The sequence below is a fragment of the Macrotis lagotis genome, chromosome 8, assembly GCF_037893015.1.
Source record: "Macrotis lagotis isolate mMagLag1 chromosome 8, bilby.v1.9.chrom.fasta, whole genome shotgun sequence".
NCBI lineage: Eukaryota > Metazoa > Chordata > Mammalia > Peramelemorphia > Peramelidae > Macrotis > Macrotis lagotis.
The window spans coordinates 177895015-177914428 of record NC_133665.1 but is presented as its reverse complement, the minus strand read 5'-3'; the positions used below and the strand labels follow the sequence as shown (position 1 = coordinate 177914428).

Genomic DNA, 19414 nt, shown 5'->3' with positions numbered 1-19414 from the left:
CTTAGTCATAAAAGGACTTCTAATGCAAGCATAATGGTATGATTAAAACTTTTTTGCAAGACATTTTAAGTGCTCTGGACTCGATCTCTCTAGCTCTTATTAAATCCTAACCTGGACTCTGCTTCAGAAAAGCTAGTTTACCACACCAGCTCTCCTCCTCTCCCTTAATACTCCATTGCTTATGACCCCTTTATTCTCTAGATGATGTTCTCTACCATTTATTTCTATTCCTCCTCTCCAGAGCTCAAAAATAACACCCCCCCACCTCTCTAACAGTTTAAATTCATAGTTCCTACAAGATCCAATTTAACCCTATGGGACTTTTGTCAGAAATCCTTCACAAGGAAATAAGTTGGCACACTTGAAACTGCTTCCTGGATTTTTCATTTCAGGTGGATACCAATGGCACCCTGGAACTATCACTTATCCCTGGCTAGATCTACATTACTGACACAAATCTTTCTAGACACACATCTTTGATGATACTTTATACCACTTTTTCTAAAAAATCTTTCACTGTTAATATCTTGCAACCCACTCCTTTCCATTGAAGTATTCCATACCTGATAGGTTATACAGACCAAAATAACTGATAATAAAAACACAGGGGTCATTAAAAGAACAGCACAATTTCCCAAGAACAATCTAACCCAAATATTTTATTTTTATGTATATACTTTTTATATAAAATTATGTGAATCAGATTTATAGGTTATCCATTAAATGACTAATCCTAGTATTTTGAGTGATTACAGAGCTCATTTGGGAGACTGCAATATTCTGGGGCTTTATGCAATAAAGAATCCCTCTTCAGAGCTGATTCTGTATTCACCATCTTCCATTGTAGACATCTGGTAAGCATGTTTCTCTTTTTTTGTGCCTACCTTGATATTAATAAGCAGAGGAAATCAGAGCAAAATATAAGGAATTTTGTTATGATTTTTAACATTATGAAGGAGATGCTGTGTTGGAAGACTTTTACGAGTCAAAATAGTCAAAATAAACATAACAGTATCTTTTATTTTCAGAACCTTTAAGTTAACTGTTTGTAGATATAGCTGTGATGAGAATTAGAAAATTGTTTGAGAAAATCAATGTTTCCTTTTCAAACTAAGTCAGATGTCCTTGACATGTAAAAGGATTATCATGTAATTTTGTTTTCCTGTCACATCATGATGATTTCAAAGATAATAATGTTTAATAATCTTTCATGATCCTCTTCTGAAAGACTTTCCAAATAAAGCCTCATTCTAAACAGATGTTGGCTGTGGCTACCAAATTTCTGAGATCCTAATGAATGACAGAAGGAATTTATAAGGTTCTTCTAGATTCCACGTTGTGATAACTGAAATACATTCATGAAATGGTTGATAGTCTGTTCTTTAATATAGTACTCATTTTTCAGAGTCAACAGTTTATTTAAATAAGTTATGCTGGAAATACTTCAATTTGCATACCCTAACTTCTCATTTGTACTTTTTCTTCTTACACTGAGTCACAGGTAAAGCTCTGTGATACATCTCACATAAAATATTGTACAGATAAATTGAAGTGTGAGTTAACACTATGAATTTACTTTGGGAATGAACTTCATCTGTTTCCTTTACAGATTAGACTTTCAAGTTCTCAAAAACAAAATTGGTTTCTCATTTTTCTTCTATTCTCCCCAGCATCTCAGCCATTTCAAACACATGACAGAAATTAATAAATGTTCCTTTGCTAAATGAATAAATCTCCTCCTTAGAGATCTAACTCCTTTAAACATAGCAATAAAAGGTTAGCCCTACTTCTTTGTTCATCTACAGAAAGATGAAGCTTTTAAAATAAGGACAGAAAAAATGTCAAAAACATAGGAGGACTATCTTCAGATGAAAATTCTTCACAGAGCACTAAGAGGAAATGTGGGGTACTCTACTAGGTTTGGAGCAGTGATTTTTGAGTATAGCAGCATTTAGGGTTTGTCTCTATCGCCGAATTCTACAAATAAATACCAGTGAATGATTTTGGTTTTCCTCTTTTCTTGAATTGCAGAATGCAGTGAGAAATCATGCTCCTTGGATTAAGCAGATCTGGATTTTTGCACATTGTATGTAGGCACCGCATCTTTCTATTGTCTGAGAATGCTCTTTCATGACCATTCACTATTTCCTCCCTCCAGATGCTTTCTAAGCAAATTCTTCCTTGCCCTGAAATTTGGACCTCTTTCTTAGTCACTGGATTCACTGTTCCTGACAACTGGCTCTGTTACTGCTGCAGTCACTTTGTCTAATTTCCAGATCAATTTTCTATACTTCTTTCTTCAGGTGTCCCTCTCTATAGAAGTTTCCAAGAGATGTAGCTAATAGTCATAATGCACAAACCTGTTAAGTAATTTGACCAGTATCACTTTACTTAACCTCTAATTTTATAAAGAATAATACTATGTAACTGAATTTTCCTTTTCCAAAATTACTCACCTCTGGATAAAGATGAAAGCGTTTCACTGCATTAATTACATGAGGAAATTCCGTAAGTCTATCATTAGTAGTCATCCATAGGCCTTTCAAAAATGAAGGTGCTTCTATTATGGTTTTGAAGTAGGAATAGTAAAGTCCCTAAAATAGACATATACTTTAGATTTATTAATACCTGGGAATGATCCTTATCTTTTAAAATTCCAAATATAATTTCTTTTATTTTTTCTTTTAAATAGACAAAAACTAACCATGGCTAGTATTTAATATCACAAGCTACTCTCCACTAGTAATTTCTGAGAACTTAAAAATTCAAATATAAGACAAACCTTTAAGTTTGTCCCCAAAAAAAATCTAAGAAAAAAAAACACTCTAAAATAGTTCTAGAAAAAATGGTACTGAATTCCCCTTAGAAATGTTTATAAATTAGATATATAGATATAGAGAAATAGAGATAGATATGATATAGATATATATATATATATATATATATATATATATATATATATTCCATGTGAGCTATAAAAATGTTTGTCCTTCATTTTCAAAGAAGACCATGACATCAGAGAGGTGATACCATGACAAGCACATGAATTGGATTTGAGAGAGACAGGTTGTACTAAGTCACCAAAGACACCAGTCTGGGTCCCAGTGGCCAGCTATGAATCAGGATGACTAGAGATGTCCCTGGAGGTGGGTCAATCAGGGTGAAGTGACTGGCCCAAGATCACACAATAAGAGTCAAGTGTCTCAGACTGAATTTGAACTCCTGTCCTCCTAACTCTAAGACCAGTACTCTATCCACTGTGCCACACAAATCTGACTGGCTAGCTATCTGTCATACACTATCAAATGGGTAAGAAAAAATGCTAGATACTAAGTCAGTGTGGTGTAACATCCAGAATGTAATATAAGGAATTAAAAGATCTCAAGCCAAGCCTGGGATCAGTAATTTACAAAGGGTATGGCCTGGGGAAGTCAATCCACTTGGCTGGACCTCAGCTTCTATATCTTTAAAGCGGGAAGATCTGAAAAATGATTATTAAGGTCCTCTATGACATTCTGTGTTTAATTTATTCCAAATACCATAAGGGGCAGGTACTATGATTTGTATTTCTTCAGTAATCCCACACAGAATTCAAAAAAGGGGTGATTTAGGATGGCAAGGACTATTCAGAAGACAATTCAGGCACCCCCCCACAGCCATTTTCATTCTTCATCTTTTTCAATTTAAACAGGTGGTGAGGATAGACTTCTGAGTCCTATGCCTGTATTGCAATATGAAAAGAAACAAAAAAAATGGTTTTCTCCTTTGAATTCAAAAGGGAGTGTTCTAATCATCTTCCTAGGCCTGAAGAAGAGGATTGAATTTGGTATAAGGTAGCATATTCTAAGGGGGACAGAAAACCTTCTCTGATTGATATTCAATTAAAAATTCCTCAAGCTCAGATTGTGTTGGGGCAGTTAGATGGTGCAATGGATAGAGAGCACGAGCCCTGGAGTCAGAAGGACCTAAGTTTAAATCCAACCTCAGACACTTAATAATTACCTACCTGTGTTTGACCTTGGGCAAAAGTTCACCCCATTTATCTTGAAAAAATAAAAAAAAGTTTCAGTGACTCCCTATTGCCTACAGAATTTAATACAAATGTTTTTGGCATTGAGAGAGCTTCCCAATCCATTTCTGAAGACTGACTTCACATTAGCAGCCCCACACTAACAGTCCAACCATTTCTGTTCCCCATGTCTCTGTCCATACTCAGGAGAAGACTCCTGATCAAGGTCAGTGTTCCTCTAGCCATCCTCCTCACAATGACTTTGTCTTGCCTGGGTAGAGATCCTCTTCACTTCCTTAAAACCCCAGAGGTACAATTAATTGAATTAGTTTTCTGGGCAAATAAATTTTTGTTCATTTTTTTTTTCTCAGGGAGACTCTAAGTAACTCAAGAGCAAAGGTTATCATTTTTCTTCCTGTCCCAGAAGCTGGTCCAGGGTCTTCCACACTATAGGTACTAACTAAATGGAAGTGAACTAAATTTAAACAGCATATGGGGAGAAAGGCAACATCTTAACACTCTCGGAGCTAAACATACTTTAACTCACATCAACAATATCCTCAAACTGTCTTTTAATGGAAAAACGACATGACGGACAGAAAGCTCAGAGAAAAGCATGCCACAGCTGAGGACAGACCTTACCTTTATTTCAAGTGCAAGGCTTTATATGCTAGTTCAGTGGCCTACACAAGGATTTCTCATGAAAAATATGAAAATACAAGAAATGGGTTACTGAGCTAAATCAACACTGATCTTAGTAGTCTGCTCCTAATGAAATGGATTCAAGGTCTTTTAAGACCTAATCTTTGCCTTCCATATGGAAATTCAAAAGACCTGCTGTCCTTTATTTTCCAACAGAAATATATTTCCAATGTTGTAAGGGTAGTTAATAGCGAAATGACTTCATTTACAGAAATAGGTTTTACAAATCTTTTTCATTCACATAAGAATTCAATAAAATGCTGTGTAACTGTAGATTTCAACTCATAAAATCTATATAAATGAGTCTTATACACTGTGTAGTCTACTCTTGTAAATTAATTTTAAGTTAGAAGTCATTGCCACCTACATATATAATCTTTTCATTGAGCCTTCATTCATTTTACTGACTCACTAAACTGGTTATAATAACTGGATAACTGGAAAGGTACATCAGACAAGGAGAGGAACCAAGACAGGAAAGAATGAAGGCAACCAAAATCTTTTAGAGAACAAGAGCCCAAAGTTACGATTTTATCAAATACTTTTATCTCAAATCATTTTAGTGTTCAGTAAGTGTCAAGGTCGTAGAGCAACTATTTTAAAAAACCATATAATAACTTTTAGAAGGGTCTAACCATTTCAGTGCGAAAAGTCATCTCCCTTTCCAAGTTTGAGAGGTGGGAAAAATGGCGATCATTTTCAAATAGAGTTGTTAAATGAACCCTGAAAAAAAAGTGCAGAACCACACTCAAAAATAAGGAACAAGATTCAAAATTAGTACCAGAAAAAAAATCTAGTTATATATCTACACAAAATAAGATGCTTCAAATCTATTAAGAGAAAGGGAATAGAATTTCATGAAAGAAACCCTGGAATTCTTTTAATAAAGTATAAATTAAATTTCAGTTCTCTAGTTTTAAACATTAAAATTAAATCACTAAAACAATTTTAAAGTAATATATCATAGGCACAAAATTAAATTTTAAGTTAACAGGATTATATTTCAGTAAAAAAAATTATTGAGGGGTGTCTAGGTGGTGCAGTGGATAGAGCACCAGCCCTGGAGTCAGGAGGACCTGAGTTCAAATCTGACCTCAGACAATTAATAATTACCTAGCTGTGTGGCCTTGGGCCTGTGGCAGCTACCTTAGCTTCTGTTGGGACAATACACACACACACACACACACACACACACACACACACACGTGTATATGTGTGTGTATTGATCTAACTAAAAAAATTTAAAGGAACATTTAAATTAAAATAAAAATATGAAAAAATGTCCATATACATATATACATACATACATTTTAAATATATACACACACACACACATGTACATACATACACACACTCACATATACTTCTGGTTACAGTAGGCAATTCATTCTAACAATCTTGAATATTAACAGAACTCCATGTAGCCAACCTCATTTTCCAATATCTGCCATTTAAAAATGCACTTCTTTGAAATGCCCAATTTCAACATAGTCTCATCTTCCCAGAAGTCTTGATGATGGAATTAGGAAAGAAATTCCTTCTTCTCTCCCTGCTATACTAGAAAAGCCACAGTGAGATGAGGTAAAGACCAAAGAAATGGGACTGTGATGTGGGAAGGCCATTCCATATATATAATCTCTTAATCTTGAAAATCCCACAGAATTCCAAACCCGCGGGGTTATTACCTGCCAAATAGGGATCCATGGGCATAGAATTTCCATGTCAAGGAATTTAGTCATTTGGGAAACTCCCATCATACACATTTATAAGGGGAAATATACAACAAATTCATTCTTACTCTGTCAGTATTTAGAAATCACACACACACACACACAATTTGCTAAGATTAAAGGACATTAAAACTGGAAAAGACACTACAGAGGGGGATGCTCTCAAGACAAGGCCCTCATTCTACAGATTGGAGAAGCTCCAAGTCCCAACAGAAGCTAAGGTAGCTGCCACAGGTCCTGAGGTTACTGAGGCAAGGCTGGACCCCAGACGTTCCTGCATTGGAGCCAATGCTCTTCAAATTACACTACACTCTTTCAGATACTGTACTGATACAAAATAAGCACATTCAATATGTTCCTTGGTATATTACACATTTCTATGCATCAAACCAGATTCAGTCACTCTAAGTTCAGCTGCCTTCCTCTGGACTCCATATAATCCCAGGAGTCTCTGGAACCTGGAAGCTCCTATCAGCCCTGGACCTCATACTCCTCAGTTTTTCTGCCCTGTGACAGGACTCTGCAACTGGAAGGCTGAAGAGAGAAGAGGTACCCAGGCCGGCCAGGTTGTACTCCTCAGGACTTCATCATACCCCCGAGGTCCAGGACCTTCCCCTTGCCCCTTCCCCTTTTCAGCTTCCTTTGGAGGACCGTCTTCTTTTGGATTACAAGTTCCTTTAGCTAAGGAACAACTTTTTTGACTTTCATTCATCTCCATTGCTTATTAGCACAGTCCCTGCCAGATAGGCAGCTAGGTGTCTCCACGGGGTGAGAATCAAGAACAGCTAAGTTCAAAACCACCCCGGACACTTCCTAGCTGTGCCATTTAACTCTGTCTCAGTTTCAAATAACTGTAACTTGACTAATATACATTTTTTATGAAGTCCAAATGTTAAAAAATCATTTTCTAAACTGGAGAACACTTGCAATCAAATAAATTTAAAGATTTTCACAGAGGCAATTTTGTTTTGACAAATAGCTCTGAGAAAAATTTTAAACCAAATATTCTTGTGCATTACAAATTATAACTAAATCTTACCAGTGCAAAACTCCCACAAAGGCACCTGGAAAGACAAAAGATGTTATTAAAAGTTAATGATTACTCCATGAAATAAGTTATAGACAAGGAAGAATCAGAATGAAATTATCTCAATAAACTAGTGATCAATAAACATGAGAATATAAATTGTTTTGAAAAGAAGCCTCTATTTAATAAAAACTTCTGGGAAACTTGGAAAACAGACATAAATTAAGTTTATATTATACCAAACATCTTAAACAATATCTTATACAATAAATTCAAAATGGGTAAACATTATAGGAAACAATATAAAAAATTCTGTAAACTAGGAGAGAAGTAAATCAGTTACTTTTCAAATTCATCAGCTGAGGGGAAATGTCTTCACTAAAGGATGACAGACAATCATAAAATGCAACTAGAATATGATGGGAAACTGTCTCCTGGGAAGAAATGTGTGTGTGTGTGTGTGTGTGTGTGTGTGTGTGTGTGTGTGTATCTCAATAGTTCTTAAAAGACAAATTACAAAGTATTAGCCACCATGTAAAGATTGTTCCTTCTCTGATAAAGTTTGATATCCAAACAATTAACATATATTTATAAATATATGTGTCCAAAAGAAAAGTGACCAAAGACTAGGAAAAGTTTTCAGATGAATTACACACTACTAACAGCTATGTCCAAGAACATTCCAAAATCATTAACAACGAAATGCAAGTCTAAACAATCTTGAAGTTTTGTTTCATGGCTAGCAAATTGAGCAAAGATGACAAAAGATCAGAAGAGTCAGTGTTGGAGTGGTTAAGATAGGATAGTTATAGCAGTGCATTTTTATGGAGCTGTAAATCAGTACAACCATTTTCAAAAGCAATTTGGAATTTGTAAAAAAAATTCCTATAATGTCCATATTCTTTGACCCAGAGATTCCATCACTATGATTCCTGTAACCCAAATAAATCATTGAAAAGTTCTCATATATAACCAAAATGTTTAAAGCAACAATTTTTGTAATAGCAAATAAGAAAAATGATAACAAGTGATAACAAAATAAATAACCATCAATTGGAAAATGGCTACACTAATACATGAATTTAAGACAATATTAATGTGCTTTAAGAAATTATAATTATGGATACATAAGATTTTCATGAATAATGACAGAGAGAAAAAAAAACAGACTCAAGAAATCAATAATTCAGAATGACTCCAACAATGGAAAAGGAAAGAACAACAAACTAATAATGAGTGAATGTTGCAAAATTAAAAAGAACAAGAATGACTCCAAAGAAGGCCTATGAGAATGCACCCGCACTTCACCCTTTTGTTGCAGTTAAGAAGTTGACAGTGTGGTACACTGCACATAATTTCAAACTTTTTCAGTATGTTAATCAGTTTTGCTGCTCTTTCTTTTTTTCTTTAAAGAGAATTATTTTTCAGATGGGATGGCTCTCTGGGAGAGAGAAAGGAGGAATTCTGGAGGAAATTTTGGTGGGAACCTTTCCTTCTGCCTTACAGATGAAAACTTCTTCCCACAACCCTAGTTGGCACATGGTGCTTCAAACATTCATTAACGTTGAGAGTTGAGAATACAGAAACAATCTCTTCCCTTGCAGACCAAACATTTGATTAAGTGAAGACAACATATGTAGGGGACTGGTGGCCAGCATAGGATATTCTGGTCTGACTCAAACTACCTGCTGGAAGAATGTCAGAGAGGCAACTTGAGCTCTATATAAACACCACTTCTTCTGCTCCCAGCAGTCAGTCAACAGCAATGGACCTAGGATTGGTATTTAGAAGGATCCTGGAAGATCTAGGATAGAACTGGCTGACTCGTCAGTGAAAGGGGATCAGTTGAGTTTGGTTAGAGGTAGCCAGTGCTTCTAAGTGTGTTGGATTCTGATTCACTGTCACCTTGCGTCATCATTGCAACATCTGGGGATCATCCCAGGGGACTGTGTCCCTCTCACTTCTTGGCTTACACTGTTCTAGAGCCCAAATAGCAGGACCAGCACTGGGAAAGCAGAAAATGATGGATCCCTAGTCACACTCGGCAAGAGATGACAAATGAAGCAGCTGGAAGAGCTGCTTTTTGGCTGCCCCCTTCTTCCCCACCCCCACCATGGACAGCTGTCATCTGCAGAAAAGGGCCAGTCTCACTTTTCTTTTTTGAATCTCCAATGTGGAATACTCTGTACATAGGATGAGTTTAATATATGCTTTATTCATTCACACTTCATCCTCTAGGATTCTTTCCAGCTTTTCAAGGCTAAGGTCTTCTCTCAAAGATGATCACCAATTTACTCTATCTCATTTCTTCTTAATTGTTTATATGGTGTCTCCCCATCATCCTGGGCGTTTTTTTTTGAGACCAGGGTCTGTTCTTGTCCTGGCATTTAACAAACGCTTCATGACTTAACTTCCTAAACTGTGACACCCAGTACTAATGGCAGTCTTGCAGATGTGCTGTGACCGGGATCCAATGCAGAGGGACTGCCACCTTCTTGTGACTGGACACTCTGTATCTCTCAAAGATGCTCAAGATGAGTTTGGCTTGTTGGGTTGCCACACCAACCTGCTCATTCAGTCTGAGCTTCCAGTCCATTAAAAATATCCAGAACTTTCATGGACAAACCACAGTCTAACCACACCCCCTTCATCCTGAACATGAAAAGCTAATTTTTTTGAAGTATAAGACTTTATATTTATTCTTATAGAATTTTTCTAGATCCAAACTACAGATTATTTTGAATCCTGACTCTCTTATTCAGTGTGTTAACTATTCTTGCTCTTTTGTATCAAAACTATCCTTCACATAGCTACCAAAGCTTACACGTTGATTTAACCACATAACTCCTGTATTCAATCAACTGCAGGGATTCCCTTCTGCCTCCAGGAAAAATATAAACTGCTCTATTTATTATTTATAGCCCTGCATAGCTGCCCTTCTGTTTCACTGATGCAGGAACAAGTACAAGCTGACCTCTGGGGAGGGGTGACCCCAGAACTATCATTTGTGCAAGAGTAAAAAGAGAAAGCAAAAGGCCACAAGCTGGATTTCTAGAGGAGTCCCTTTGACAACAGCTATGATAAATTGGCAGAAAATCATTATCAGCACATGAGCACAACCACAGAAAATTCTGACAGGTAAGCAGTAAAAAAAAGGAAAATATGCTAAGAACATCCTATGGACCTAGAAACTTTTCTACTGGACTTGCTGCTAAAAACCTTCTTTTTGCTTCCTCCCCCTTAGAATGGGAACTCCTTTAGAACAAAAACTTTCTCATTTTTCTCTTTGTGGCATCAGATCTTAGCACAGTATTTTGCATAAACATTTAAATCATTCTTTCATTCCAATAAAGCCCTATTCAAGATTTCCTTCCCCCAACCAATCTTTCTCCTGTACAAGATGATCTACACATAGTGGATGTGAAGACAAAGCAGGCAGTGGAGAAAAAATCAATAGCCAACTGAAAAATATAAATTTTAGAGAAAGGAACAAGGGGGAAAATCCACTGATCTTAAGAGTCAGTGTTATAGTATATATTGTCAATTGCAATTACCAACTACATGCCCATAAAACAATAACTACCTCATGTTCAAAAAACGAAAGACCATGGCTGCTCGGGTAAGAACTCACTCTGTGACAAAAACAGAAAAAAGTCTAGCAGAAAATACTGTGGATATATCAAAATTTCACAATATTTCCCAAAAGAAACTCCAAATGGATATTTAATTTAGATATAAAAAGTGACATAGTACACAAAATTGGAGAAGAAATTGTTTTTTTACTTCTCAGATCTCTGAATAGGGAAAAACAATCATGTCCAAATTAAGGGATTGAGAGATCATAGTAATAAATGACAATTTAAATAGATAAAATGTAAGATATTTTTATAAATAAAACTAATGCAGTTAAATTTTAAAAATTAACTGGAAGAAAATTTTCTATTGCAAATTTATTTAGGCTCACATTCAAACTACATAAGAAAATGATTCAAATTCATAAATCAATGTTTATTAAACTGCTAGTAAACTGATAGAGGACATGAACTGATATTTTCAAATGAATAAATCAAACTAGATAAAACCTACTCCAAAACACTAATAATTAGAAAATAAAAATTAAAACAATTCTAGGATTCTTACTCATAAAAAATTGGTAAAGCAGATGAAAAAGTTGAATGACAACTGTTAAAGGAAGCTGTGTCAAAACAGGTACTGCACTATTAGGATAACCATTCTGGGAAGCGATCTGAAATCATGTCAATCCGTTACTAAAACAGCATGTACCCAGCACTACTATTAGACCTTTACCTTAAAGAGATCAAAGAAAAAGGAAAAGGATGTATATGTGTAGTAAGCATCTAGAATACATATGCTACATATGTATAGCAGCTCTTTTTGTTATAGCAAACAACTGAAAACTAAGGCAATTCTCATCAATTGGGGAATGATTAAACACATTAGGAGCATATTAAAGTAATGGAATATTATTACACTGTAAAAAATGATGAAAAGGACAGTTTCAGGGAAATCTGGAAAGACCTGATGAACTAATGTAGAAAGAAGAACCTGAAAACAATCTATATAATAACAAATTATTTTAAAAAAGAAAAAAACTGCTCTGAAAGACCAAAAAACTCTGATCAATACAATGACCAATCATGATTCCAGAATACTGATGATGAAGTATGCTATACACTTCCGAGCAGAGGAGTAATACACAAAATTTGTGAATAATAGACAAAATTCAGGACCAAATGAAGGAATTTGTTTTGCTTAACTATGTGTATTTCTTACGTATTTCTTCCTTGTTTTCCCATTTCTTCTGGTATGAGGTAAGATAGAGATAGCAAAGAAAAAAAACACAAAAGAAAAAAATGTCATTTAAGCACACTTTTTAAACACAATAGAGAAAAAACTCGAGAAGAATTCACAATTAAGAAATGCAACTTTAAAAATTACATTTTGGACTTTGGGCCTGAAAGGAGATACACTGTCAACTCCCATATACCTACTTCAGCAAAAACATTAAAATTCATACCATACCCACTAATGATCAAAAAGTCAAGTAAGAAACATAGTTATTAATACTTCTACCACAGAACAACAGACAAAAAAAGTTCATCAGACAGGATGGCAAAGAATAGACAGGAAACTGCCCGAGTTCTCCATAATTCCCTCAAAACACATCTCAAAATGAATTCTGTAGTGATAGAAGGATGGGATGAAATAGTTTTCTAGCCCAAAATCATTTAGAGGGACTGTCTGCCTTATTGGGTTTTATAAAAAGGGAACCCAGTGCATTGCAGGTGGTATTGGGAAAACCAGGAGGAACCCACCACCCCATCCCATCCCTTCCTCCCAGCACAGATCAGCAGTCCCAGCTAGCAGGCTGGTGGCACAGCAAGCCAGCTGTAAGACCCCAGTCCCAAAGCAGCAAGGTCAATAGCAGTTGAGTCACTAGCTAGATACGATGCAAACTATATGGCAAAAAAACGCAAAGAAGCTGTCCTATAAAATTCCTTTTATGTCACAAATTCGGTACTGTTACTTAAACCAAGAATAGCCAAAACAGAGAAAGAAAACTATATACCAGTTTCCTTGAGAAATATTGATGTAAAAAATTCTTGTTGTTCTTTATTGAAGAAGTCCAAAATGATATTTATATGTTTGAAACAAATGGCAGCGTGTCTGACTAGGGTGATCAGACCACTATGAGCTCGGAATGCTCTACCATAAATTGGGCACAAATAATCCATGTGAACATCTTGGGTGGGTACTCTAAAGTTACAGATGTCATGTTTCCTATGAATTACTTCAATTCTGCCCTCCTCATAGAGTGCAGCCCCCTCACTGATGAGAGCACACCAGGCTGGACGATCCTGTGCCAGTGTCTTCCATGCTATGCATTCAATTCTAAAGTTCTTCAATGAGACCTTTGGGGGTTATCTCAGTATCATTCTTCTCAACCCCCTTGTGAGCACTTGCCCTGGGTGAATTCTCCATAAAATAGTTTGTTAGGCAAACATACATCTGGCATTCTAACAATGCGTCCTGCCCTTCGTAGTTGCACTCCCTGTAATGTGGGAATGCTCAGCAGTTTGGTTTGAGAAAGGACCTAAGTGCCTGGTATCTTCTTCTGTCAGGTGATCTTCAGACTCTTCCTAAAACAATTTAAATGGAAGCAATTCTGTTTCCTGACATGGCACTGGTAAGACTGTACAGATTTCAGAGGCATATAGCAATGAGATCAGCACAATGGCTTTGTAGTTCTTCAGTTTGGTAGTCAGTCTAATACCTCTTCTCTCCCTTACTTTCTTTCAGAGCCTCCCAAATACTGAGTAAGCTCTGGCAATGCGAGTGTCAACTTCATTGTGAAGGTGTACCTCCTTGGAAAGGACACTGCCAAGGGAACTGAATTTGTTCACAGTCCCTCAAAACTTCTCCATTTGCTGTAATCAATGGTTCCACAAATGAATGGGATACCTGGGTTGTTTTGGTGTTCAGTGTTACATCAAAATGAGAACAAGTAGCAGAGAATCGATCTGTACTTTGTTGCATCTCATTTTCAATTGCATCTCAGTGCACTGAGGGCACCATCATCTGTAAACAGAAGATCCCGCACCAACACTCCCTCCACTTTGATTTTGACTTTGAAGCCTTTTCAGATCAAAGAATTTGCCATCAGTGTGGTAGTTGACTTTTAAGGCCATGATCATTCTTATTAAAGGCATCTGATGGCATGACTGAAAACATCATGCTAAAAAGCATGGGATCAAGGATGCATCCTTGTTTCACTCCACTGGTGACTGGGAAATCTCAAGAGCATTGTCCACTATCCAGAACCCAGGCATGCATACCAACATGGATTGTATCTCTCTTTTAGTCATTGCTGGTAAGATTCTTGCCAGAGTCCTTCTCAAAAGGCTGATCCTTCATCTGGAAGCTCGTCACCTTCCTGAGAGCCAGTGTGGCTTCAGAAATGGTAGAGAAACAATCAATATAGTGTTTACTGCCCAACAACTCTAGGAAAAATGCCAGGAACAGAACAGAGGTCTCTATACCACATTTGTAGATCTGACCAAGGCCTTTGATACCTTCCGTCATGACAGTTTATGGAAAATTATTTCAAAAATTTGGTTGCCTGGAGAAGTTCATCAGTATTGTTTAAATAAAATACTAGCAAAGGAGATTACAAATATATCACAAGGATAACACACCATGATAAGGTGGGATTTACACCAGGAATGTGAGACTGGTTTAATATTAGGAAAACTATCAATATAATTGACCATATCAATAACAAAAACAATAGAAATCACATATTATCTCAATAAATTCAGAAAAAGCTTTTGCCAAAATACAGTATACATTCCTATTAAAAACAGTAGAGAGCATAGGGATAAACTGAGCTTTTCTTAAATTGATAAACAGTATCATTCTAAAATCATCAGCAGGGGTGGCTAGGTGGCACAGTGGATAGAGAGCGCACAAGCTCTGGAGTCAGGATTACCTGAAGACTTCCAAGTAAAATCAGAATGTATTCAATACTGTAATTGAAGCAATTAGAACAGGCAATGGGGAACCAAGAGAATCCTAGATAATCAACTTTAAAAATCAACTTAAAAAAAAAACCTACTTGAATGGGTGGCTAGATGGCATAGTGGATAGAGCACTGGCCCTGGAGTCAGGAGCACCTGATCTCAGACAATTAACTATCACCTAGCTGTGTGGCTTTGGGCAAGCCACTTAACCCCATTGCCTTGCAAAAAACCAAAAAAAAAGAAACTACTTGAAATAGTTAACAACTTTAGCAAAGTTGTAGGATAAATCATCAGCACTTCTGTAAAGTACAATAAAGCACTTCTATAATAGTACAATAAAGCCCAGCAGCAGAGATAGAGAAATTCCATTTAAAATAATTTCAGACAACTTAAATACCTGGGAGTCTACTTATCAAGACAAACCCAGAAACTACATAAAAACAATTACAAGACTCTTGGCGTGCAATACAAAGTACACCAAGAAAAATTCTCAGAAACTGAGTCTGAGTAGCACAAATAAAGTCAGAGTTAAAACAATTGGAGAAATAGCTATTGCTCATAGTTGGTCAAGTCAGTCTAATAAAAATACAATTAGACCTAAATTCACATATTCAGTGACATGTCAATCAAACCACCCAAAATTATTTTATAGAGCTAGAAAAAAAATAACAATATTCACCTGCAAGAACCAAAGATCAAGAAAATAAAGGAAATTAAAGGGAAAAAATGCAAAGAAAGGTGGTCAAACTCTACCAGATCTCAAACTGTATCATGAAACAGCAATCATTAAAACAATCTGGTACTAGTTAAGTAACAGAGGGTGTGGATCAATGGAAGAGATTAGGCACACAAGACATAGTAGAAAAGGACCAAAGTAACACAGTATTTGCTAAACCCCAAAATACCTGACTCTAGGTTAAGAACTCACTGTAGGATAAGAAACGGCTGGGATAACTGGAAAACAGTAAGGCAGAAACTAGATATAGACCAATATTTTTCATAGTACAACAAGATAAGGTCAAAATGGGTACATATTTTAAGGCATAAAGGGTGACTCCATAAGCATAATAGGAGAGCAAGGAATATAAATCTATAGAGAAGGGAAGAATTTTTGCCCAAGCAAGAGACTGAGATCATTGCAAGATGCAAAATGGCTAATTTTGATTATATTAAATTAAAAAGGGTTTGCACAAATAAAACCAATGCAGCTAAGATTAGAAAGTTGAAAACTGGGGAACAATTTTTACAGTGTCTCTAAAAGAGGCCTCATTTCTCAAATACATAGAGAACTGAGTCAAATTTGTAAGAATATAAGCCATTTCCCAATTGATATTCAAAGGATATCAACAGACAGCTTTCAGAAAAAAGAAATTGAAGCAAGCTATAATCGTAGGAAAAAATTCTCTAAAAGAAAAATACAAATTACAGCAACTTTGAGATACCACCTCACAATTATCAGATTGACTAATAGGACAGAAAAAAGAAAATGATAAGTGTTGGCAGAAATATGGAAAAACTGGTACATTAATGCACTGTTGCTGGGGTTGTGAGCTGGTCCAAACATTCTGATGAGCAATTTGGAACCATACCCAATGACAATCAAATTGTGCATACCCTGTGATCCAGCTATGAAGTCTATATCCCCCAAAAAATCAGAAGGGGGAAAGACCCACATATATAAAAATATTTATAGTAACATTTTTGAGGTAGCAGAGAATTGGAGGGGATGCCCATCAATTGGGAAAGAGATGAACAAGCTGTGGTATATGAAAGTGATGGAATACAATTTATATAATTGAGAAATACGCAGATAGATTTCAGAAAAACCTGGAAAGAAAAACTTGAAGACATAAAAATGAAGTGAACAGAAACATGCACAATAACAGAAATATTGTGCGATGGTCAACACTGAATGATTTAGTTCTTCTCATCAATACAATGATCTAAAATAATTCCAAAGTACTCATGCTGAAAATGCTATCCATATCCAAGGAACTATTGGGGTGTACATACAGATCAAAACATACTATTTTCACTATCTTTATTTTTTCCGTGGTTTTGTCTCTTTAGTTGTTTCTTCCTTCATAACATGACTAACATAGAAATATTTTACATGACTGTACATATATAATGTAAATCAAATTACCTATCATTTTAGAGAAATGAAAGAAAAAATAGAGGGAGAAAATTTGGAACTCAAATTTTTTTAAAATGAATGTTAAAATTGACTTTACATGTAATTGGAAAAAAATAAAATGCTATTCAAAAGAAGAAAACAAAATAAAGTCTCAGTCAGAAGTCAACACAGCAATGGGATGGAGAACTCCTCCAGCATGGTCAGCACCAGCCCTTCCACAATGACCCAGAGACTAGAAATAAGTTTGACTGCAAGGTCCTAGGGGGGCAGCAGTGCCCAGTAACCAGGGTGTGTTGTGGGTCTTGAAGCCAGACAGCCCCAATCCAGGGGCTCCAAATTCCCTAATCCTGTGTTCTCAGAATCAGAAAGGGTCCTGAAGATTTAGTATATTAAACATCACACAACCAGGAAAGACTAACCCCAGGAAATGGAAGTCACTACAGAAGTACACAAGTACTCAAGGTCAGATCAAGCAGGTTCAAACATCCCACCCAAAAAGCATATCAGGTGCAGAATCTGGGACTGGTCCAAAGCCTCACTTCATAGACTAAAGTAGTAGAGATAAGTTAACTCAAAGAAATGACCCACCAACATCAAAAACTACTGTATCAAGAGATCCTCAAAAAGAAGGCTCTTTTGGGGGTAAAATTCCTATTTACAAAATGTGCTGGGGGAAATTAGAAAAGTGGAGCAGAAATTAGGTTTACATCATAATTTTACATCAGATATCACAATAAGCTTAAAAATGGATGTGACCTAAATATGAGGTCATACATACTATTAAAATATTAGGAAAAAAAATCAGTTCCCTTCCAAAGATGTAAGGGGGAAGGGAGGAAATTCTTCAGCCAAACAAAATGACCTAAATATAAAGTCACACTAAAAAAATTAGAAAAAAAAATCAGTTCTCTTCCAAAGGTGTAAGGGGAAGGGAGGAAATTCTTTAGCCAAGCAAAGAATAGGGTTTTATTACATCAAACTGAAAATCCTTTGAACAGGGCAGTTAGGTAGTGGAGTGGATAGAGCTGCAGCCCTGGAGTCAGGAGGACCCAAGTTCAAATCTGTTCTGAGACACTTAACACACTTGCTTGGCTTTGTGACCTTGGGCAAGTCACTTAACTCCACTGCCTTGCAAAAATTCAAAAAAAAAGAAAGAAAAAGAAAAACCTTTGAACAAATATGCAAATGTATATGGATTAATGTTGAAAAACTTTCATAACATGTGTCAGGAAAAAGAAAATATCAATTAAAAAGAACCTTTGAACAAAGAAAATTAAGTTAGGATAAAAAGAGAAGTCATCAAATAACCTTTGCATAAAATCTCTCTGATTTTGAGTTGCTATCTAACAGATATACAGAAAATTAGCCCAAATACTGAATTACTCCCCAAGAAATAATATAAAGTTCTCAAAAAAAAAAAACCAGTCAACTACTTATGATGGTACAAAATATGGCTCCAAATCACTAAAAGTAAAACTGTAAATCAACTTAACTCACAAAAATGACAAAAGTTGGTGTATACTAATTGCTGGAGAGGCTATGGAAAGGCAAGCACAATTATACCCTGGGGGTCACTCACCATCCAACCATTTGGGAAGGCAATTTATAATGATGTTGGTTAAAAAGCCAGTTAAAGGGCCATCACTTGGTGTGCATTACTTGGTGGACATCCCCAGAGAGATAAAAGACACAAATAAAGGTATACCTATGGTATAGCTATAATACTAATTAGATACAAATAGATAGATGGATGGATGACAGACAGAAACAGATGAAAGAAAGATAGCTAGATAGCTAGATGGTTGATAGACAGATAGATGACAGACAGATGGATGATAACCAGATGGATGATAGACAAATAGATGATAGACAGACATGGATGAAAGACAGATGATAGACAGATGAATAAAAGACAGCTAGATAGACGGGTTGATGGTATACAGATGTCAGACGGATGATAAACAGATAGACAGATGAATGATAGACAAATAGATGATACACAGATGGATGAAAGATAGCTAGATGGATGGATGGTAGACAAACAGATGATAGAGACAGATGGATCAAAGACAGATGATGGACAGATGGATGAAAGATAGCTAGATAGATGGGTGGATGCTAGACAAATAAGATGATAGACAGACAGACAGATTGATGATAAACAGATAGACAGATGGATGATTGACAAATAGATGATAGATGGATGAAAGACAGCTAGATAGATGGGCGGATGATGAACAAATAGATGATAGACAGACAGACAGATGG

At 36.1% G+C, this 19414-nt stretch overlaps 1 protein-coding gene across 6 annotated transcripts in view; it reads right to left on the bottom strand.

Moving 5' to 3' along the window:
• Positions 1–19414, bottom strand: part of LOC141496388 (putative C-mannosyltransferase DPY19L2) — a 152829-nt gene that overhangs the window by 131691 nt on the left and 1724 nt on the right. For 5 of the 6 annotated variants that reach the window (XM_074198914.1, XM_074198916.1, XM_074198918.1 and 2 more), the window contains exons 2-4: positions 7481–7505; positions 5347–5434; positions 2457–2594 (exon numbers count right to left, since the gene is read on the bottom strand). In XM_074198914.1, the coding sequence (XP_074055015.1) occupies positions 2457–2594; positions 5347–5434; positions 7481–7505 (251 nt within the window). Of the gene's footprint in view, positions 1–2456; positions 2595–5346; positions 5435–7480; positions 7506–18725; positions 18792–19414 lie in introns of those variants that run through there. The other variant, XM_074198920.1, reaches the window with a different exon arrangement.